This window comes from Pinus tabuliformis, chromosome 6, assembly GCF_031772625.1.
Source record: "Pinus tabuliformis cultivar Carrire ecotype Pingquan chromosome 6, CPIR1, whole genome shotgun sequence".
Classification (NCBI taxonomy): Eukaryota; Viridiplantae; Streptophyta; class Pinopsida; order Pinales; family Pinaceae; genus Pinus; species Pinus tabuliformis.
This window is the reverse complement of record NC_142292.1, coordinates 714,854,715-714,878,230: the sequence shown is the minus strand read 5'-3', so window position 1 is coordinate 714,878,230 and position 23,516 is coordinate 714,854,715. Positions and strand designations below refer to the sequence as shown.

At 37.5% G+C, this 23,516-nt stretch overlaps 1 protein-coding gene across 4 annotated transcripts in view; it reads left to right on the top strand.

Moving 5' to 3' along the window:
• Positions 1 to 23,516, top strand: part of LOC149260671 (uncharacterized) — a 318,964-nt gene that overhangs the window by 36,345 nt on the left and 259,103 nt on the right. For all 4 annotated transcript variants that reach the window (XM_089420954.1, XM_089420953.1, XM_089420951.1 and 1 more), the window contains exon 5: positions 4,935 to 4,983. In XM_089420954.1, the coding sequence (XP_089277080.1) occupies positions 4,935 to 4,983 (49 nt within the window). The remainder of the gene's footprint in view (positions 1 to 4,934; positions 4,984 to 23,516) is intronic.

Below are 23,516 nucleotides of genomic sequence, written 5' to 3'. Positions count from 1 at the left end.
CTATCCCCGGCAACGGCGCCAAAAAATGTTGGCGTTGCCGGGCCAGATGAAAAGATAAAAATGAGAAGGATGATTTTTCGTTTGAAACGCCGAGAAAACAATTTCCTCGGCAACGGCGCCAAAAAAATGTTGGTGTTGCCGGCTCAAACGAATGATAGAAAGATGCACGATGAATGATAAGAAGTCGTTGAAACACCGAGAACAAAGTATCCCCGGCAACGGCGCCAAAAAATGTTGTCGCGCGGATTGACACGACAACGCTCAGACCGGGGGCTGTCACTCTGATCCCCGATCCCTCCGTTTAAGCCTGTCTCCCGCGGCTAAGGGGGGTAGTCCCTGTGAGATGATGAGACCAACTGTCGACCAGTTGGTTGGGAGACACGAGATACGATATAAAAAGCACTAAAATGATTTGATTAATTTAGTGGACCAGTGCCTTAAGAGATTGATGTAGAAACGATTACTTGTTAAATGATATAGGAACATGGACCATGGACAGCAACCATCTATCATCAGCTAAATCACATGACCAAAACGATATCCAGCGATTAAAAAAAAAACTTCGAAAAGATGAATGTGCTAAAATGAAACCCAAAAAAAAAACCCTAAACCCTAATAAAAAAACTGCATAAAGCAAAAATTAAAACCCTAGATCAGCTAATTAATTTACAGATTTGGCCCCTTAACAGCCAGATTCAGCAATAAGCACGGAAAACATTTTAAAGAACAGAAATTTCAGATCGTCACTGTGAAGAACTTCAGAAAATCTCTCATGCAAACTTAGAAAAATAAACCGAATGATAGACCCAGGATCAAGTCCAACTGGGCTCAGCAAAAAAAATGCTTGCGGGAGTTGGCTGGTTCAGCCGAGAACTTCCCCGAACGCCCACAAATTTCCTTCAGAAAATGTTTTCTGCACAGCTCAAAACAACCGTCAAGAAAGAGGGCAAAAATGCTGCTAGATCTCAAACAGTAATGGAGATACCTGCCATTACTTCAGAAACCCTAACAGCACCCAAACCCCAGCAAGTGAACAAGATACCTGTGCTCACAATACTCTACGAAAAGCTATTATTAATGGCTGAAAATAACATATGCAGAAAATGAAATGATCTCACAACATTCCAAGAGAGTAACACCAGCAAGATATGGACCCCAAAGTCTTCCTTTATTAACCAGAAACAGATTTACAAGAGAGCTTCTTCAGTATCTGACTCACAGATCGAATGAATCTGAAATGACCAGCTAAGACCCTATATAAAGGAAATGATCCCAACGGCTAGTTCGAATGATCCATGTAGAAATGATCTCGACCGTTGATGAAGATCAAGACATCTCTTGATCTCATCCGTCGATTTATTCAATTAATTTTTTATTATTATTTTTTAAATTTCTTATTATTTATTATTTTATTATTTTTTAAATTTTTAAATTTTTAATTTTTTTTTTATCATTTTTTATTTATTTCATTTTTTTAAATTTTTTAAATTTTAAATTATTTATTATTTTTAAATTTTTTTTTTTTTTTTTTTTTTTTTTTTTTTTTTTTTTTTTAAATTTTTAAATTTTTTATCTGTGTTGCATGGGTACCCGCACCCGGGGGTGGGGTTCTCGAACCCGTCCCGGGTTCCTGCACCCAAGTACCGGATTTGGGTACGGGTTCTTCCCAGACGAACCCAGAAGAACCAAGTTCTTCCATGAAGAACAAGGTTCTTCAAAAAAAAAAATTGGGTTCTTTTCCTTTAATGGGTTCTTGGGTTCTTCGGGTGCTTGGGTTCTTGGGTTCTTCGGGTTCTTTGGGTTCTTCATAAAAAAACTATATTAAAAATTTAGTTTTCAAATAATTTTTTTATTGAAATTTAAAAAATAACTTATAACAAAACCTAAAAAACCCTAAATCAATTCTTGTAAATCAATTTGGATGAAACATTCTTCCACGATCCTTACCATCAAAACCTGTGTTGCACGGGTACCTGCACCCGGTTTTTTAAGTTTTTTACAAGTCTTGTTTTTTAAGAATTCTTGTAAATCAATTTGGAATGAAACATTCATTCCCGAGCCAAATAACCATCAAATTATAAATTGTAAATGCACACATACAGGTTCAGACATTTTCGGTCAAATAGAAAGTAGGATTGAGACCAGCCATAAGCTGTAATCAGCTGATGCTGTTAAATGGCGAAGGGCTATTTTGGATAATGGCTAAATTAAGTATCAAAATCTGCCAATTTCTCATAGCATTCTAATAACATCATGTTAAGATTAAAACTAGGAAAATATGCCTAAATCATATATGATCTCTACAAACTTGTACACCAAGTAATCTCTAAAAACTACGAAGATGTTTTATGTTTAGATAATTAATATTCAGGCAGAGCTTCGCACTCAAAGACAAACTATCCCTCAAGCCATCAGATGGCTGCTGTGCATTTTATTGGGAAACAAAGATTGATAAGCATGTTTTGTGGAAGGGTAAGGCTGCCACTGTTTTTGGGATTGCTTTACCACAGAGCACACCATGCATGGGGCAGGTGGATGATTAGACATCAAGAAAATTCTAGACCACTATCAGGTTGAGAAGAATCTCCTATGAAAAAATTGTGTTTTTATATGGGAGAGACTAAACATTCAAAGCAAAGTTACAAGCTCAAGCTCCAGCCAGAATGAGCAATTTCAATAAGGAGAGACGTTGTCTTGAAATTAGAGCAGGAGGTAGAAATGCTAACACTCCTTGGCTGTGTAGGAGGAAGGGTCTGTACAACCACAACCTGATTCATTGATAGGCATCCTTGCAAATGAACCTAAGCTGCATAGTTATTTTAAAGCCTGTGTGTGACAAAATCTGTCCCAAGTTTCACCAAAATAGCTGAGTCTAGCATTTATCCTAGTATGTATTTTGAATTTTCAGTTTTAGTAGTAGCCTTGAGCTCTCTCACATAGCTGTCACAGTGTCATGGTTACACGGAAAAGATTCAAAAGAACAGTTTTTTGGTGATAAATTTTGAAATTTCAATGTCAATGTTGAATGTTCAATGATGTGCATGTTTAAATGGTTATCATTAAAGTTTTTTTGTTTAAAGTTGAAAAAATATACAAATTCAAATTTCATGTATATTATTAATTATAAATTATAAATTTATAAAATATAATTATTAAAATTTAATATTATTATATTACCCGACGAACCCACGCACCCTGTTTCCAAAAATGTCGTCCCCGTCCCCGTCCCCGTCCCCGCACCCACGTTTCCTGGCAACATAGTTTTTTATTTATTTTATTATTTTATTTCATTTTTTAAATGGATCATCGAACTAAACCTTTGGAAACATCACCCAGGACCTAGGACTTAGGACTCACGAGGGGATTTAAAACATTTTTCGACCCTCAAGACACATTACATCATGACTTTTACAACTTACATCTCAAGGGGACAAGCCCACTTAACACAGACCCTCATAAATCACCCAGTTCTGCGACACAACTATAATCTAGCATATTAACACACTAGGATTCTCCTAAAGTTCTAATGACAAAATCCATCCCAGCTTTGGGGTCAGGTTTGAAGGAAAACTCTGCCGATCCATGGATCGGTGAGACGAAAAACCTTCCGGGACATAGATTATCATAGAAAGTTAGGTCCACCCAGGCAATTTTACATACATGACTCTGATCTGCTTAGATTATTTACAATTCATACATGCAGACTGGGTTTACAATTGAAATGATCAAGCTGCTGATGACTGTAGGCTGGCACAGACACGTCGTTCAGGTGCTACCCCTTTCTGCCAAGAAAAGAGGGTGTACTGCATGGAAAGTTGACCAGTAGAGGTCAACACCTCCATAGGAATCCTCGTTCTTATTTGCTTTTCCCTTCACACGGGGTTGGTCTCTATTTATTTGTCCAGGGCTTAGCAATTTGGGTGTACCCCTTCGTATTGTTACTTTGTTTTGGCCCTTTTGCCAATCTAGATTCTAGATTTTTTGTAGTTGCCTTATGCAATCATGCACCACCATTGAAGTATTCCATACTTTTCAAGTCTCGTTGATCTAATTTGGTCACTTGTGGACATTAGTATAATTTCTTTCTGCTTTTCTGTTACAGCACAGTCGTTGAGTTATTTACATCCACCCACATGTCACATTACTATTTCATGTGACAAGTGTGATTTTGCTTTTGCTTTATTAACTGCACTTAAGTCACAAAATTCTTCTCTAAAATGAGATATTCTTTGTGATACGGCTCCAGAGGGGATAGCGTGAACACCTAAAGCCCATTTGACTTAAAGTGATCTGGCAACTGACAGTCTAGAGCTTGAAGCTTTTCAAGGAATCAGGTTAGGCCCACAAAGTTAAAAAAGACAGATAAGAGATAGTAATGTTTTCTCATTAATAAAAATACTCTCAAAGAACAATGTTGTGCACAAAATCTGCAGAGAATTGAATCAGTGCATTACCAAAAATCAATGAATGCTGAAAGCTCACTCTATCCACAATTTACTGCTAAAAATCAAGAAAAATTCTGCAAAACAGGAAAACCAATTCATTGGTTTCTGTTGGCGAACAAAGATGGAGACGAGGCTTTTTCTTTGTAGAAGGGTTTAAGGGTTTGCTTTTTTCATGTTGTGGGTTAAAGACAGTGACAATGGCAATGCAAAGAATTTACAAAATGGAAGAAAAATTGGAAATGAGAGCCCCTCTCCCCTGAGATTATTTTAGATTATTAGATCTGGACCAATGATGCTAGTGAGAAGAAAATACTCTGACGCAGTGGTTTACTGTGTTTTCTTTTTCTTTCTTATAATATGCTTGGTATACCATCTAAGATTTTAATTAGCACATCATAATTTACTTTTTTCAAATTTAGAATTGAAGTAACTTATCATGACTTATTAGTTTTCTTTTTTGGCTTGGAATACTTGATATTCCCATTCCAGAAGAAAGGAGGCTTTATCTCTCACTCAACAAGGTCAAACAAAGAAAAAGGTATTTTTTTGAGCGCTTCTTTTCAAGTCAGCATTTCTTATCTTTATGGCAATAAAATCTGTAAGTATTTTCTTAATGATTTAGACCTCAAGTGTGCCAAATTATAAGTAGCAGAGATTAAGATGGAAAAGGCATTGTTTGATTATCTCTAAATATATATATTCTTAAAATTTGGCCTTGAGTTATGGATGTCCAGCCAGGACGGTAGTTTTGATTATACTTACTTCAAGCCCACTATATTTTACCTATATCAAGTAGAGGCCATTATTATCATTGAAATAAATAAACCTATGAAAGAGAATATCTGTTTTAGCACTATTCTTTCTGTTCTGCCCAAAGATTGAAAATGACGACCAATAACAGTGAAGAACTAAAAAAGGAACACTTCTATTGAAAATCTGAAAATAAAAGGAGATAACAAATAGGGAGTACCTCTCATTCATCTTACATTAAAAATTGACAGTACATTATAATATCAATACAAGATCCTATTGGGTAATACATTGACGTAAATGGCCTAGGATGTCGGTATCTTGTGGAATAATCCTTGTTGACCACAGGATCTTTCGGTTGGTGTTTGATAAGGTCAAATATAATGAGAAAGTACTCCTGAGTCCTAGCATCCAAGACTGAGGAGTCTCTAGTAATTGTAAAGAAACGAGTAATATATTGTTGAAATTAGGTGGCCTTGAGAGGTACTCCCACAAGCCCTTGGTGCTAGCTAGGTTTGTGAGGAGAAAACCCACAAAAAGAAGAATTTTTGGGCGAGGCACCCAAGTTTGAGGTTCCCTTCAAAGTGGGTGGGCTTGGAACCCAAGGAAGCAATTTAATATGCTAATTTATTGATCAGTTTGAGTTGGCATCACCTTAATGGAACAAGGGGTTCCCTAGGTGACCTATGGACAACTATAAGTAGCCAAAGGATAGTCTAAGTCATGAGAGGTGCAAGGATACACACTTGTGTAAGGAAAAAGACAACCCTAGAAGTGCTGCAGCAAACTAGAGAGAGGCCGAGTAAAGGATAGAAGCCACAGCAAGGAGTTGTGTGAGCAAAAGAGGCCAAGTTAAGGAGTCTACCTGCAGGGCCTGCCGCAAACATAAAAGAGGGGCAGAGTGTGGACAGGAAGGCCGGCGGCTGTGGGACAAGTCGGGGGTGAGTAGGCCTTGTGCAGGCAGTGTGCTCCTGGCTGTGGAAAGCAAGGAGTAGGGTTGTGTAACAGAGATTGCAGGAGGGCCGGTAACAACATAAAGCAAAGGGCTGCAGTAGGGCTATTGTTGATAGCTGTAACAAAGGACTGTAGAAGGACTTGTTGCCAAGGACAGCAACAAGAAGTAAGTACAGCTGTGTACTTATTTTATCTTTTTTGGGCAGATGAGAGCCTATGGATTTGGCCTCAGCCCTAGGTTGTTGGTCAAAGGATTGATCTCATTTATTGGCATTGTACTGGGAATCTAAATGGCCATGATCTGTGGTATGGGAGCCCTATGGTTTTCCTATTAAGGGACTGATAAGGAACAAGATTTGGGCATTAAACTCTTGTGTACGATCATTGATCTGATTGCTGTTATATTTCCATTGTGCAAGTTGTTTTGAAGTTAGAAACTGCTAGTGTGTTTATGTTTCTAGCTAAAGATAGGCCAGATCTGGAGTGTGTGGATTTCTAACATGTATTTCGCATGGTGCCTTTTGGTGATGCTGATTTCAAATATGTTTGGCCCTTTGAGTCATATCTGCAATGTAATTTGATCTCGTTTTAGCTACAACACAATTTGCAGGAATGAGTGGACCTCAAAAAACTAGTAGGATTTGTCTGCCCTAAACATGTCAATCTCTAAGAGGAGAATAGGGCCTTGAGAAAGGGCTTGACTTCTATTGAAGAAGTTGTACAAATTTACAAAAGGTGGAAACAAGTAAACGTTTTTGAAACAGTTAGTTGTGGAAAAGTGATGCCCCCCACCTAAAAGAGTATGGAAATGCAGAAAACACAGCTTTTAAAGAATACAAAAATAAAAAAGTTCAAATTCTTTTAAATAACACATTAGCTTGCAAATTTGAATAATATTATCAGAAATGAGAATTAGACGGGAACCCATTGATTTTGTAGCCTCGGAAGGTCTTTTACATTGGCTTGGTGTCTTAGCATGTCGGAGACATTTTGTTGCCTCTTTAGGTGCTCACTAGGTGGAGTAAGTGATATTATGATTTCTTTCTTAAGATGAACTTAGGAAAAGTACAATAATTAATTTAATTAATTATTGTGGACACTTAGGCCAAAGTTGAGGATAAACAATACAATTAGTTAAGTGAATTGGATATAATCTCAACCGTTGATCTCAAGTGAGGCTTAGGATTTAATCCTAGCCATTGATCACTTAGGAGATTAGGGTTAGGGATTTTGGCTTAATGAAATTATAAAATAAGGTTAAGGGAGAGGTGAAGACACACAATTGTGGAGGAAGCGATTTTCTCTAAAGTGAGAGACTTGACTAGATTGAAGAGAAGTGAAAAGTGGAACAAGGAATCTCAAGAGAAATTCAGGGAGGTCGAGTTCAGGAAAGAGGGAGGCTGCGTTGCTAAAGAGGAGGGCCAAATTGTGGAGGAGGCTGAAATATCTAGAGAGTTTGTTTTTTCAAGTGTGCAAGTGCCATATGGGGTGAGAGGAAAGGGGGGTGATTTGCTGGTGAGATAAGTTTAATTCTCCATGGCTGAGTTTCATCAGGAAGGTCGATTTCCAAGGGCTGATTTCATTGAGGCTGGTTTTCCCAATGGGACCAAGTTTTGAGGGTACTATTGTTGCCACCTTGCACACACACCTAAGTTAGTGAGAAAAAACCCTTAACCCCACAAGGTGTGGTTTGGTGGCAAAACTAAGAGATGGGGTTGTTACTTATTCCCGACTCTCTTTGTTAAAGCTCTCTCCTAGGTAAGCTAAGGGGGGTGGTCCCTAATGAGAAGTTATATGATATGAGTTTCTAAGAGATACTAGAGTCAATTGGACTAGTTCAAAATTATGAGCAAGTTCAACAAGTATGATCGGAAATACAAGATATGAAATGAAAGATATTCACAATAACCATCAACACATAATTCAAAGATAAGCATGTAAAACCAATGCCTTCAATATTGCTTCAAAATAATAAACACTTGATCAAAAATAAAATGTTTAAAAATGAAACAACAAATAGTCCTGCAAAACAAATGAATGTTAGATAAAGATGATATCAATTTGCAAGATATATAATTGCTCTTAAAGAAATGCTTTAAGCGAAGGTACTATCATTCATGATTCAACGCATGTAAAAATAACAATCTAAGTGACTTGAAAAATGAAATGAAAATAAACCAAAGCTTCACGTCCAATTGCAAAAGGGAAAGATATGATACTTGTTAAGAAAATATTTCATCGATGAAAAATGATCACTTCAATAGATGTTCACCATAACAAGCACATGAGATAAACATGCAAATAATAAAGCTTTAGAAATAGAATTGGTTAGGATGAGATGCATTTAACTAAAGTGAAATGGAATTATCTTGGTAAGTTTTAGACTAAATGCTTATACTAGGTGAGAGACCTTCTTTTAAAACTCTTGCCAAAGGGTAAAAATTGGGATGACCACAAAGAAGGGGGGCCAAGGATGCACTTGTCGTCATTAACGATACCCTTCCCCTAATCCTTACAAGGCACGTGTGCCTACAAGGGGACAATGCTACCTTCATAACTGTAGGGTCACATACTTTACTTTACTTCATATCAGTTGGAAGAACTTTCCAAGAAAATCTTTGCCCTATGATGTCTATCAGCCAAGCTTATGCTTGGAGATAAGTTGAATTAGAAATGCAAATTGTGCTAATATGCCTAAATGAAATGCATGTAAGTTCTCCCCAAAGAAATATTGATTTTGCAATGCTTCAAAATAAAATAAATGAGATAGTTCTCAACATAAATTGCAAATATAACTTCAATTGGAGAAATAAAATGGAAATTAGCTCACAAGTGTTGCATATGCTTCATCAATTGATTGAAAATAAACAAGCTAATGAAATGAGACGATCACTTTTTGGTTAAGGTAAAATTGCTTCAAGTGAAGTGAAATGCTCCAATAATCACCAAAAATATAGCATAAATTAACATAAAAATGAAGCATGTATCAAATAGTTGTGAAACAATTTAACAAGTTAAGTGCAAAAATGGATAAATCAAAACTTGTCCACAAAGTAAAATGCTTGCAAATAAATGAATTTGCTTTAAGCTACAACTTGCAAATGTTGAAACATTAAACATGCAAGAACTTGGATAGTAAAAATAGCAAATGCAATGTGAAGTGAAGTTGTGTTAATTTCCAATTAGGCATGCAAATGAAATGAGTATGAAAAAACTAAGAGAATAAAACGCACAGTCAATCCACCCACAAAGTCCTCCCTCTAAATGGAGAGGAGAGATGCCATGGGTAAAATCCCAGGCTCCCACAAGCAAATTTTGATCTTTTATTAAATATTACAATGGGAAGAAGGCCTTTAGAAGGCTGCCAAATGCATGAAGGAGAAGTTACAAAGAGTATGACTTATGAGAGCCATATCTCCTCTTGCTCCAAGTATTTGGTTTGTGCACAAGCTATGTCCCGAAACCTTTGCAAAACCACTTTGTAAGATAAGACTATGAAGACTCAAAGAACAAATGAGAGCTCCTTTGAAAATGTATCAAGAGTGGGTTGGTCTCTCCAAAGACTTCCCCTCACACTTGATTCCTTGATCCCAACAAGATGTTCACTCTACAAAACTTCAATCAAGAATTAGTTCCATATAGATTTAACAATAAACAATGATAAGAAACTCTAGAGATTTATTTGAAGCCAACTAAATCATTCTATACTTAGAGCATATTTCTAAATCAAATTTCAATGCAAGATAGTTCTACATTAACAAATCTACAAGAGCATATGGAAACAAATTAGATCAAAGCATGAGTAAAATGAATTATACCAATGATCAACAATTCATCACACTCCAAAAGGAGGAACACTTCATGAATGAAACCCCAAAGTCTTTATTGATAATTCTAAAAGTGTACAAGGCAACAATGTTTCCGCAAGCACAATAACTAGTAACAATGATACATGATGAGAGCTCAAAGCTCTATTATATAGAGAAATGAGAGCAAATCCCAATGCAACAACCAAGTGACAAATGGAGATAGAGAAAATCCCAAGGAAGGAAGTCGAATTCCAAGTGGAGATGGAGAAAATCGCAAGGAAGGAAGTCGAATTCCAAGTGGAGATGGAGCCATAACACATGTGAGTCTTCAAGCAAATCAAATTCCTCATGTGGCCCAAGGAATTTCTTCTAGCAAATCGAATTGTCCAAGTGTGAAGACAAACAAAGGCAAGTGTGAACCAATCAAGGAGTTAACTCATGTTAATCTCAATCATCAAACGAAATGATGACACCTCATCCTCATGCCATACATTGATCCTCCATCTAGAAATTGTGCGGGCCTCCTCGGGGAAATTGTTGTACCTTGTGTTGAGTGAAGATGCCAAGTGTGAGAGCTAAGAGGAATGGAAGTGGAGACAATTCTCCATCAAATCCTCCATCAAATATTCCATTAATATATTCCTCCACATGTGATTATCCTCCATAAATTTGATTTTCCAAGTCATTAGCTTGATTTCCCTTCTTTAATGTCATAAATTCGATTTCCACATGTGGTCAATGCATTGATGATGTTAGGGGCCAAATCATCTTCCACTTGTCCTTTAACTCATTCCTTGACTTGAGATAATTTCCAAGTCATTTCCATGTCATTTTGTCACATGGAGTTATTTATTTTTCTCCATTTAATATATTTCTTGGCTAATTTATTGCCACATTTCCCATTAAACTTAGGAAAAATGGTTTTGAGGGTCTAAAACTTATTTTTTACCCCTCAAAATGTGTCACAGTAGAAATTTGAGGATGAGAGGTGTAATTTTGAGCACATACACCCCGTACAATTTCTCTAGACATCACTTATTACATTTTACATTAAGATTTTATTTAAATTTCTGGCTTGCGGAAAATTTAAAAAATAAAAACTTGACCCCTAGACCTAATCAAATTCCATGAAATTTTATGAGTGATCTAGTATGGTAATATACAATGACTCTAGACACTAGGACTCACCCAAAGCCTCACCATCAAGTTGCACTCCGACTTTGGGGTTATGTTTGGAGGCAAAACTCAATTAATTATTAAGTCCCGGTAAGCACCTAATAATTAACCAATTGAAAAAAACATACCAGAGTAAACTCACTTGATGACAAGGTCCCAAGTTACCTAGGCCTGCTACATGACTCAATTCATCATACTAGCATCATTTTACATCATCCTCGTAGGGCTTATGGAATCTGAGTACAATAGTGAAAAAAATTGTTGATATAGTGAACTCTGATGGTACATGAAGCCTCTGATATATCCTCGGGCATGGAGTCTTTAGTGGGCAACAGGTCCCAACAATTGTATATTTCTATGTAGTCTCTAGGGGTCTTGTTGAAAAGTGTAACTAGGTTCGGTCTTCATAATGACATGTGTAATTGTGATTTTATGTAATTGATGTTAAGAAGAAAAAAATTATTATTAATGCTTGTCTCATGGGTTTCACGAGCAAGGAATTTTATTTTTAGTTATGACTCCCATTGTGAGCCCTTAAGATTGGTCATAAAGTCAAATTGAGTCAATGTCATGTATGAAGGATCCTTCTTGGGCATGTTACATATTTGTAGAAGTTAGAGTAGAAAGGCCCTCCAAGACCAAGCAAAAGAACCTCCAGCAAGTCAGCGTCAAGACTAAGTGATGAACCTACACCAAAGGACATGTTGGCTCACCCACAACTCAAGTCAGCTTATTTGATGGGTAAACCATTATAAATAGGCAGCTCAACCTCCATTTGGATCTCAGAATTTCAGTCAAGGAAAAGTTTGGGTCCATTTTTGGGTTAAGTACACTCCACACGTGCGAGAATCCACTCCTATCTACCGCAGGAAGAACGAGTTACCACAGTCACATTGTGAAGACAGTTTTTGGGTAAAGAACAAGGAAGATTTCAAGCCGAATTGTCAAGAAGAAGTCTCCTTCTAGAGCGAGGATAATCAAGGGTCAAAGTTGGTCATCCACATGTGCTAAGGGTTTCTGAATCAAGGCTGAAAGTTGCAGATCTGTCCTAACACTGCAAGGTAGCTGAGTAGGAGGAAGAAACAAGGAATTTGACTATCATTGACCCAAGGAAGAAGAGGAAGCTTTGTGTCTTGGTCTTAGAATGGAAAATAGGTCAAGGGTCTTGGTCTTGGTATTCATCAATTGAAGTTTCCATAAGAATAAGAATTTGTTTGGGTTTTCTTCTCAAGTGACAGAGGTTTTGGCCTTGGCTAATTGCCTATATTCTGTGTTTCTTGTCTCTTTATTGTTTATGATTTGGTAGTTGTTTGATGAAGAAGAACACTATAGTAATCTAACTAAAGAGAAGATCCTAATCTATTGAAGTAAAAAGCATTCACAAGCAGTGATCATTAATAGAGAAATCACCTAATCTTGATGCCCTAGATTTCTTTACATGGTATCAAAGCTAAGGTGACAAAGTCAAGGAAGGGCATCTTATCAAGGGATACTCAAGGATCAAAACTCGAGAAAGACATCAAAGCAAATCTAAGAGGATCATCTTGGAGTCAAGATTTACAAAGAAGTATCAAAACCCTAGATCGAAGAAGAAGTTTACACCAATAAGGCTTGGGATCCTCATGTTATCATCAAAAGACCTCGAAGGCCCTACTCAAGTTGAAGAGATCTACAAATCAAAGTCACTTGAAGATTATTTATCCAAGAAAAGCAATATCAAGGACGTTATCATCATCATCAAAAGGCAAATCTTCCTCTCATTGAAGTAAGGATTTCATCCTTGAAGAAGATCATCCAAGAAGCTTCAAGAACTCATCATTATCAACAAGGACATCAACATCAAAGGATCATTCTTGAAGAGATCTACTTTCATCTATGAGAATTTCTTTGTCATCTATACTATCATCAAATTCAAGGAGGAACCAAGTGGAAGAAGCGTCTTCACAAGTATGTATATTTATGTCTGAATCTGTCAAAATTTCTTTTGCAAGGAAAGCAACAAATTGGTTGGGGCTTCAAACTATCTTGCATGGAAGAAGAGGACAGATCTAAATCTCATTGAAAATGAGGTTATGGATCATGTCAAAGGATCTATCACCAAACCAACAAAAGAAGATGCTCAAGCACTTGCAAAGTTTATGAAAGGAGAAGTGAGGGCTCAAAGGATTCTCATAGAATCCATCAAGGATCCCCTCATTCCATATGTATCTAAACTCGACACCTCAAAAGAAATATATGACAAATTGGTAGATTTGTTTTTTGGAAGCACTGCAAAAGTTATCTCTCTAAGGCAAAAACTCTACAATCTAAGGATATCGAAAGAAGAAGGAATAGCCTCATACTTTATGAGGATATCTGAAATAAGGGATCAACTTCAAGATTTGGGAGAAGTAATGTCTGACAGGGAGACGACCACTGTAGTACTAAATGTGCTACTAAAGGAATGGGGTAACTTTACTTCAAGCATTTATGGGAAGAAAGAAGCTACTTCATTCCAGGATCTATGGTCTCTATGAAAAATTGAAGAAACCAAACTGAAGGCAAAAACTGATGTTGGATCAAGTGATCAAAATCAAGCATATGCCGTTATGAAAAAGAGAAGAGGAAAATCTGGGAAATTTGTTCCTTAGAAAAAGAAAAGGGACATGGCTAAGATTCAATGCTATGGATGTCAAGAATATGGGCATAACAAAAGAGATTGCCCTAAACTCAAGAAGGACAATAACAAAAGAGGAAGAGAAGAAGCTCATATCACCGAAGAAGTGGAGGAAGCTGAAAAGAAGAAGTCCAAGAAAGAGGAAGTAAGAGATCTCTACTATGATTGAGATAGTCTTCCTCACCTAGTTCTTTTCAAGTTCCTGTTTTCAAGTTTTTCTGTTATAAGATATGGCTATCATGAATCACTAAGAAAAATGATAGGATGCATCATGGCATCATAAAATCATTAAAAGCAAGAGCTCATGACATCATCATAAAGAAGCATGAAAGATAGTTGAAGTCTATGGCAGTTACCCATGGAAGGATGTAGCTCTTAGAAGCCTCATTAGAAACATAAGTGGTACTTATGGGAAAAAGAAGAAAAAGTCATCTAGTACAAAGCTCATCATACATCAGCCAAAAGGAAACATTTGCTGGATGAGGATGCCCAAAATCCTCTATTGGAATCTTTGTTGGAAGGTTCACCAATCAAAAGGAAGCAAGGGTTTCATCAAGATTTCCAACTTTTGGAATTCATGGGATGATGGTATGATGACAAAAGAGGTAAAGCAAATCAAGGGATTGAATTTCTTTCAATAAAGGAAGTTGCTGAAAGGAAGTCTAAGATGACCTAAAGGAAAATGAGGTATGTATGCTTGTATTCGATATTATAGAGTCATGTCATATGGTTGCAGGTAGCATGGATAAATGCTCTATCTCGAGAGCATGATCAATAGGAAGGATCTCCTCCTTTGAAAGGATGCAGGAAGGCATGGGTTACACATTGTCTAGATGAAATCAACATAATATGTCCTCGTATGAAATATGAGGTGGTTGACAAAGTTAGAGGAGCTATGACTGGAGGTTCCTAGAAGGAAATGTGTGAAGAAAAGAAAGGAAGAGATCATGAAATATGCAACTATGGAAAAGGCAATCAACATTTGAGGATTGGGAGTTTTGACTAGGATATCTCCATGAAATATATGAAGACTTTGATGAAGTCTGAAAAAAAGACCCTTGACAGTATATATATTTGGGAGATGTGTCAATCTGTATGCAGGATGCTGATGCAAATTAGAAGATGTCATGATGAAAGACCATCACAAAGGTAATTGTGATTTAATGTTCATTCCTTATTTTTGAATGATATCTGGATGGGTTTATGCAGCGCTGCCAAGGGAAGAGCTATGGATTTCCTCCACCATTGATGTCCAAGGAGTAGGATGAAAGATCCTTAACGAAACATGGCATGAAGGAAGGCCAAATAAGAACTGATGGAACACTTACCGATGAAAGGAATAATGACATTTCTGACTCATGGATGAAAGTGATGGATGGTCTGTGTCCTATAAAGAAGTCCCAAAATATGAAGACTCCTGAATAAAGAAAAGAAGTTCATGACATCGTGAGGAGGAGTTCTTCAAGTAGCTGGTTGTCCCATCATCTCCACCTGAGGAGCTGCTGCAGGTCCCTAGCTAAGAGGGAGGCTAGAAAATAAGTTTCTAACTTGGTAGAAACTTGGATTCAAATTCCTAAAGCCAAGAGGGAGCTTAGGTACATTCCTTTCTTAGGAATGAGTACATTCCTTCATTGGAATACATATATCCTCCCTAATTAAGAGGGAGAGATAGACACATCATTCTTGTCTTCACTTGGGAAGACATAATGGAGGATTGGGTAAACATCTAGCATCCGATACTCTTTGAGGATGAGTTAGGGCATCCAAGATAAGAGTAGTCATAGAGGACCAATATTTTTTGAGGACTGGGAATCCAAGATAAGAATAGTCCTGGTTGAACACATCCTGAGAACCCGGGTGGGGTATGTTTCGAGAGAGACAATGATGAGGGTGTCTATACATCATTGGTCTTGCCAGCATTGAGCTCAGATCTTGTGGAGAGATGGAGCTGTTAGTGAAGGCCTTGCTATGTAACAATGCTGGTTGATATGATGCTATACAGATGGGTTACCAATTCGACTCTTCTTATGAGAATTCTTCAGATTGAGAATGACCAAGTACCATTATGAATACCTCCCTAGTTAAGGGGGAGTGTTGAAAAGTGTAACTAGGTTTGGTCTTCATAATGACATGTGTAATTGATGTAGAGAAGACAAATAAAATTATTATTAATGCTTTTCTCGTGGGTTTCATGATCAAGGAATTTTATTTTTAGTTATGGCTCCCATTGTGAGCCCATAGGATTGGTCATAAGATCAAGTTGAGTCAATGTCATGTATGAAGGACCCTTCTTGGGTATGTTACATATTTGTATAAGTTATTAAATGAGTAAAAAGGCCCTCCAAGACCGAAAAAAGAACCTATAGCAAGTCGACATCAAGATGAATTGATGAACCTACACCAAAGGACATGTCGGCTCACCCACAACTCAAGTTGGCTTATTTGATGGGCAAACCAACACTATAAATAGGCAGCTCGACCTCCATTTGGATCTCAGAATTTCGGTCAAGAAGAAGTATGCAATAAGAAGTGCGAGAATCACTAGGAAAGGAGCCTCATGATCAACGAAGAGTAAGAAAGGAAGAGCGATGTCTTTGGTAATGTTTTTTGGGTCTGTTTTTGGGTTAAGTACACTCCACACGTGTGAGAATCTGTTGCTATCTACTGCAGGAAGAACAAGTTACCACAGTCACATTGTGAAGATAGTTTTTGGGTAAAGAACAAGGAAGATCTCAAGCCGAATTGTCAAGAAGAAGTCTCCTTCTAGAGCGAGGATAATAAATTGTCAAAGTTGGTCATCCACATGTGCTAAGGGTTTTTGAGTGTTAAATTGGCAACTAGGGCCAAATTCCATGTGGGTCAGCTTATTTATGGCAGCTGATAATTTTATTGGATCCCTCTCGTCGAGAGGTGTAGGATTGATCCAAAGATCATCCGATTCCGATAAGTATTTATGGAGATATGAATTTATTTTGTTTATGTAATTATTATCAAGCCGACCAGCACTTGAGTAGGCTCAGAAGCCCAATAGACGTGTCTATTCATCATCTTTGTTTTTAGTATAAATAGGTGAGGACTTGAAGTCATTTGGTGAGATATTCTTGAGTGATCTCTTCCTCTCCACGTCTTGGGTTTTTGGAGAAGGAGGGACACTAAAGAATACGCTGGCCTAGCTTCAGATGATGCCCTAAACCTATCCGCTGTAAATAGAGACATATACGCAGGCATATGAGGATGATATTCGTAGCAAACTGAGACCTAATATGCTATCCAAAAGTCTTATACGCAGTTCCTAATCTACGCAGTCAAGGAGGCTCCTATAATGCAGTCATAAAGGGTAGCTGTAATGATATGAAGGAAGCCGTAGTCTATATGCAGTCACTCATTGTCTTGAAGACATTCATTCACCGTCAGTGTGATGCCCTAATCTGCTCCCGTCATAAAAGAGCTGCAGACATAACAACAGTCAAGCATGGAAGAAGTTGCAGTCATTATAATGTCAAGGAGATCTGGCCACAGTCAAAAGGAGACCTGTCGCTGCCAAACGCAGTGTGAAGGTGTCACCATTACGCAACCCTAAACTACAGCTACGTGGCCCTAAACACTGTAATCATACGCAGTCATGGTTGCCTTTATACTTTGTTCATAAAGACATTTATACACAGAATACAGAGATATTTATATGCAGTCATAACTGCACTCAAGCATAGCCGCAGACTCAGCATACCTGTGTAGCAGAGAAGAATGTATGTGATCTGGGCACATCTATCTTCACGTTGGTAGTCTACATGAACCTCGGCCTACTTGTAGCAGTCTCGATGTGCTATGATCACAACAGATTTTGGTTTTGGTTGGATAAAGAAGATCTCGGTGACATACATCTTGTACAACGGTAACTTGAAGTATTAGATGATGTTCCTATATGCAGTGATAGTGATCACTCTGCAAAGAGTGTCAGTCTCATCGAAGGTAAGAGACAGGATCATAATCTTACCTCTCATCAAAGCAGTGATGAATGATGATCTCAGTATATCTATGAGCAGCATTTATGATCTGGACAATAACGTTGTATGATCTGGGCACATATATATAATGCAGTCTTGGGCAGCAACATGATATACTGTAGATGGGCTGTGCAACGAATACATGAAGCATGGGCAACAGCATGATGGGCAGCACTATGAAATCATGTGCATGGGTAGCCCAATGATACATTAGCAGGGGCAGCAGCATGATAATGATGCACATTAGTCTGAGAAAGATCATGGACCTGGACAACAGCATGGGGCAATATGCAGTAGTGCAACTAGAGGACGAGATGCAGCGCGATGATAGGTATCAGTTGAAGCAGAATGTCTTCAACTGATCTCGTTGTTATAGGAGATGATCTATGCTTAGATCTAGACAAGTCAAAGTGTTGACTTCTGTTGTAATTGTACTATCTCTCTCTCTCTCTCTCTGCTGAACTTTGAAGATAAAAGAAGATTTGATCAAAGGGTTTCCCCACACATTGTGGGGTTTGTCCCTGGCTCGCGCCATATCTTGTGTCCTCTTGCCTTGGCTTGTCTTCTGCGTTTTATATTTATGTTCTATCTGCAGTTTATCGTAATGTTGATGTGATTGCTAACTGTGAAAATTTAAATAAATTGCTCTAGCATAGAAGATACCAAAAATTAACATTGAGTCAAGGCCGAAAGTTGCAGATCTGTACTAACATTGCAAGGTAGCTGAGTAGGAGGAAGAAACAAGGAATTTGACTATCATTGACCCAAGGAAGAAGAGGAAGCTTTGTGTCTTGGTCTTGGAGTGGAAAATAGGTCAAGGCTCTTGGTCTTCGTATTCGTCAATTGAAGTCTCCATAAGAAGAAGAATTCGTTTGGGTTTTCCTCTCAAGTAGCAGAGGATTTGGCCCTCGCTGATTGCCTATATTCTGTGTCTCTTGTCTCTTTATTGTTTATGCTTTGGTAGCTGTTTGATGAAGAAGAACACTATAATAATCTAACTAAAGAGAAGATTGTAATCTATTGAAGTAAAAAGCATTCACAAGCAGTGATCATTAGTAGAGAAATCACCTAATCTTGATGCCCTAGATTTCTCAAGTAACCCAAAATTTTCTAGACTTTAACAATATAATGGAAGATTGTTGGGTACAAATTTCTTGTTGTAGTGTGATCGATCTCTCCATTTTATTTCTGTTGTATTTTATTTTTTGTGTTAATATGAATGTGTTTATTTTAGCTACAATTTTCGAAATATTTGAGATAAATATTTTTAGGGTTTTTAATAAATTGTTGAAGTGGAGTAAACTAGATTTGCTATATAAGAATTTAACATGGTACCAAGGCTATAGAAACTCTATGGGGGAGATTAGATATCTCAAGGGTTTTAGGATGATGGAATGTTTATTTGGCAGCGAGGGTTTTGTGGGTAAATTTGATCTGGTAATATGAGATCATCAAATCTATAGTACGAAGGCAAGTTGGATGGGGATGCAAACTTCAATCCATGGAAGGAGCGAATCACCATTGTTTTAGTGTGAATGATTTGTGGAAAATTGTAAGCTGAGAGATTCGAGTTCCTCAAGATACTACCAAAACAACTACAAATAGCATAAAAGATATAAGAGCTAGGGGCATCATTTTGGATTGTGTGAAGGATCACAAAATCCCTCACATAACTAAGAGAGATTCAACCTATCAAATGTGGATGGCTTTGACAAAGCTGTATCCGAGTGAGAATCGTAATAGAAAGATGGTGCTAAGGGAGAAGTTGAATAACATCAAGATGAATAGATCTGAGGCTGTGGCCTCATACTTCACATGGATTCAACAAACTCGTAATGAAATTTCAGCTGTTTGGGAAGAGGTGAAGGAGATGGATCTTCTCAAAGTAGCATTGAAAGGGTGTACCATGTTGTGAGCTACATTTGTGGCAGGTTTCCTATCCAGAGATAAGCATCCTAACTGGGCTAGATTTGGGATGATTTCACTTAAAACGAGATTTGGGAGGAGTCCATAATTGGTGGACAGGGTGAAGGTGCAATTGAGGAGAACCATGCTCTTGTTGGGCAAGAAAAGTAGGGCAAGCATAAAGCCAAGCAAAACCAGAGTGGAGGAGCATCTTCATAAGGGAAGAAAGACATGAGCAAAGCCAAGTACTTTGCATGTCATAAGTTCGGTCATTATGTCAGATAGTGTCCAAACAAGAAGGCAAGGGGAAAACAACAACAACTGCATCCTGCACAAATGGATGAGTTGGATGAAAAATTTCAGAAGGAATTTGCTCTAGTATCCTGTCTTTTTGTCACCATTATAAGAGGGGTGTGGTTTTTGGGCAATGGGGCATCTCATCATAGCATGTAAAAGATATTTGATTGCCTCTTCAGGTGCTTGCTTGGTGGAGTAAGTGATATTATGATTTCTTTCCTAAGGTTAACTTATGAAAAGTACAATAATTAATTTAATTTATAATTGTATACTATTGGGACAAAGTTGTAAGGGTAAATGATAAAATTATTTAAGTGGCTTAAATATAATCTCAACAGTCGATCTTGAGCGAGGCTTAGAATTTAATTCTAGCCATTGATCACATAAGAGATTAGGGTTAGGGACTTTGGATTATTGAAATTATAAAATAAGCCTAAGGGAGAGGTGAAGACACACAGTTGGGGAGGAAGCGATATTTTCTAGAGCGAGAGGTCTAACTAGACTGAGAGAAGTGAGGAGAAGTGCAATAGGGAATTTCGAGAGAAATTTAGGGAGGCCAAGCTCAAGAAAGAGGAAGGTTGGGTTGCTGAAGAGGAGGGCTGAGTTGCTGAAGAGGAGGGCTGAATTGTGTCGGAGGTCGAAATATCCTGAGAGGTCAATTTTTCAAGTGCGCAAGGGCCATACAAGATGAGAAGAAAGGGGAGACGATTTACAGGTGAGATAGGTCTAATTCTCTAGGGCCGAGTTTCTTCAGGAGGGTCAATTTCCAAGGGCTGATTTACTTGAGGCCAAGTTTCTAGGTTCTTAGCAGTTGTATTTTTCTATGTATTCTTTGTGGGTCTAACCCAAAATTTTCTAGAGTTTAGTAATATGAAGGAATATCGTGTTGGGTACAAATTTGCTGTTGTAGTGTGATTGATCTTTCCATTTGTATTTTATTTTTTGAGTTAATATACTGGTGTGTTTATTTTATCAACAATTTTAGAAATATTTGAGATAAATATTTTCATGGTTTTAATAAATTGTTGAAGTAAAGTAAATCAGATTTGGTATAAAATAATTAAACAAACCCATGCCTACATTAATTTGCAGCAATAATTGCATTGTGCAAAATCCAAAATCAACCTTTATATATGTGAGGCTATAAATACAAAATAGCCTTTTATATATGAGATGTATGTGCCAAAATATGACATGAACTAATCAATAGCTATCTCATCTGATCTTCATCCCAAAAATAAAACAAGATGCATGTTCAATTATGAATCATGAAACGGAAGACATGTTTAGTTTTATCACGATTTAAGAGAGAGGTCCAAGTCACAGAATTGAAGATCCACATTCTAGTCTTGACTATTGATGAGGCCCACTTGTATTCTTCATCCTTGTTAGTGATAATGCGAAGGTTCAAATGTCGATAAACATGATCTTCAACCTTTTGTGATCCTAACATGTGCTTCATGCAATTGATGAAACTTTAGTAATAAAGTTTGTGAGAGAATATGACTGGCAAGTTTTTGTAAATGTATACCATTTTCTCTAGAAGAAATTCATTGTCTAACTAAGTTCGTGGTTGTCCTCTTATCCAAAGTCGATATCTCTAATTATTCGTCCAATCTAGAGACAAAACTAACAAATTCTTCCCTCCCCTTTGTTGGAAAATGTAACTAGGTTCGGTCTTCATTAATGTATTTGAGTCATCATGTAATGTATTTGTCAAAAGAATAAAGAAAATAATAATAATTATTATTATTATTATGACTTATTAAAGCATGGGTTTCATGCTTGGGTCATCATGTTTTAGGTCAAAGTCCCCCTTGAAGACTTTTAAGATTTATTCTGAGTTAATATAGTCATTTTACTTTTAAAGAGTCCCTTCTCTGGCTTTTGAATGACGTAAAAAGGTTTAGTTTTGAGTAAAAAATGAAATATGTTTCCTGCACACCAAGACGGCCTCAAGGAGGGCTATTCAACCTCACGTAAAGGCTATAAAAGAAGCAGTTTGAATTGATTTGGAGGAGAGCATCTCAAGTAAGTTTGATATCTCTCTGGAAGCCAAAAAAGTGCGAAGTGAAGGAAGAGGGCTAAAGAAGTCTGAATTTGGTCAAGGTGAAAGAAGAAAGGAAAATTGAAAATTTGGTGCAACTCTCTCTCTCCTTTGTGCCCTAGATTGGAAGATCGAAGTTCTCTTGTTGATGCCGCTGCATGTTGCTGCTGCTAGAACAAGTATAGGTCGAAGTTGCTGTTGTTGGGTGTTGCTGCCACAGGAAGTTGTATTGGGCCAAGATTGAAGTTCCCAAGTCAAGATCAAAGTTTTTTATCCAAGATCGAAGTCTCCAAAGCAAGGTCGAAGTTACCGGGTCCAAGAAAGTGCTGCATAGTGCTGTTGCTGCTGCCAAGTCAAATAGGATCCTCTGTAAAGGAAGAAGAAGGCTGACTTGGTGTGGAGGAAAGTTTGTGTCAAGGTCTAGAGTCTTGGATTATCTCAGGAAAACTATTGAAGGAAGAATTACTAACTAGGTTTTCCCCTAGAGAGGGGTTTTGCCCTGGCTGTGTGCCTATATCTGGTGTCCATTGATTTATGTGCTATTGCTTTGGTAATTGCTTGATGAACTAAAAGGAAAGAAGATATAAAGGAAATCTAATAAGAAATCAAGAACATCACAAGTAATTATCAAGTATAAGAAAATCTTTTTGCCTTTCTGATTTTCTAACATGGTATCAGAGCTTTGGTGAAGAAAGAAGAAAAAGGTAGTCTCAAGTACTTGATCAAGGAACCATTTAAAAGGATTGTTCAAGGGAAGAAGTCTACTATCTTCAAGGACAATGTCTAACTCAATCAAGGGAGAGAGCAAACTTGAAGGAGCCTCAAACTACATGTCTTAGAAGAAGAGGATTGACCTCATTCTTGAAACGAAGAAGGTACTAGACTTGGTTAGAGGAAAAGTAAAGAAGCCTACAAAAGATTCTAGTGATGCTGATAAAGTGAAGTTCAGAGAATTAGAATTAGTGGCCATGACTCTAATGGTAGAAGGAATAAAGGACAACCTTGTCCCATACATAGCCAACATTGATCATGCTCAAGAAATGTATGACGCCTTGTCAAAGTTATTCACTATTAAGAACATTGGTCAAGTAGCAAGCTTGAAGAATGAACTAAGGACCACAAAGATGACTAAAGAAGACACAGTTCTTTGTGAGAATAACAAGAATCAAAGATGATCTTCTGGCCATTGATGAAGTTGTTCCAAACAAAGAACTTGTGATCACTGCTCTATTAGGGTTGCCACCTTCTTGGGGTGCATTTGCTGCAGGACTTAACAGTTGGAAGGTAGCTCCCACTTTTGAAGAACTATGGACTACTTGCAGCCAAGAAGAATTAAGGATCTCATTAGCTGCCAACCCTGAAGAAGTTTCAAATGCCTACACTGCTCATCACAAAGGAAACTTCAAGAAATCGAAAGGACTTTTCAGTTTTTGGTCTCATGTACTTATTTAAGTTTTTGTTGTATTAAATACT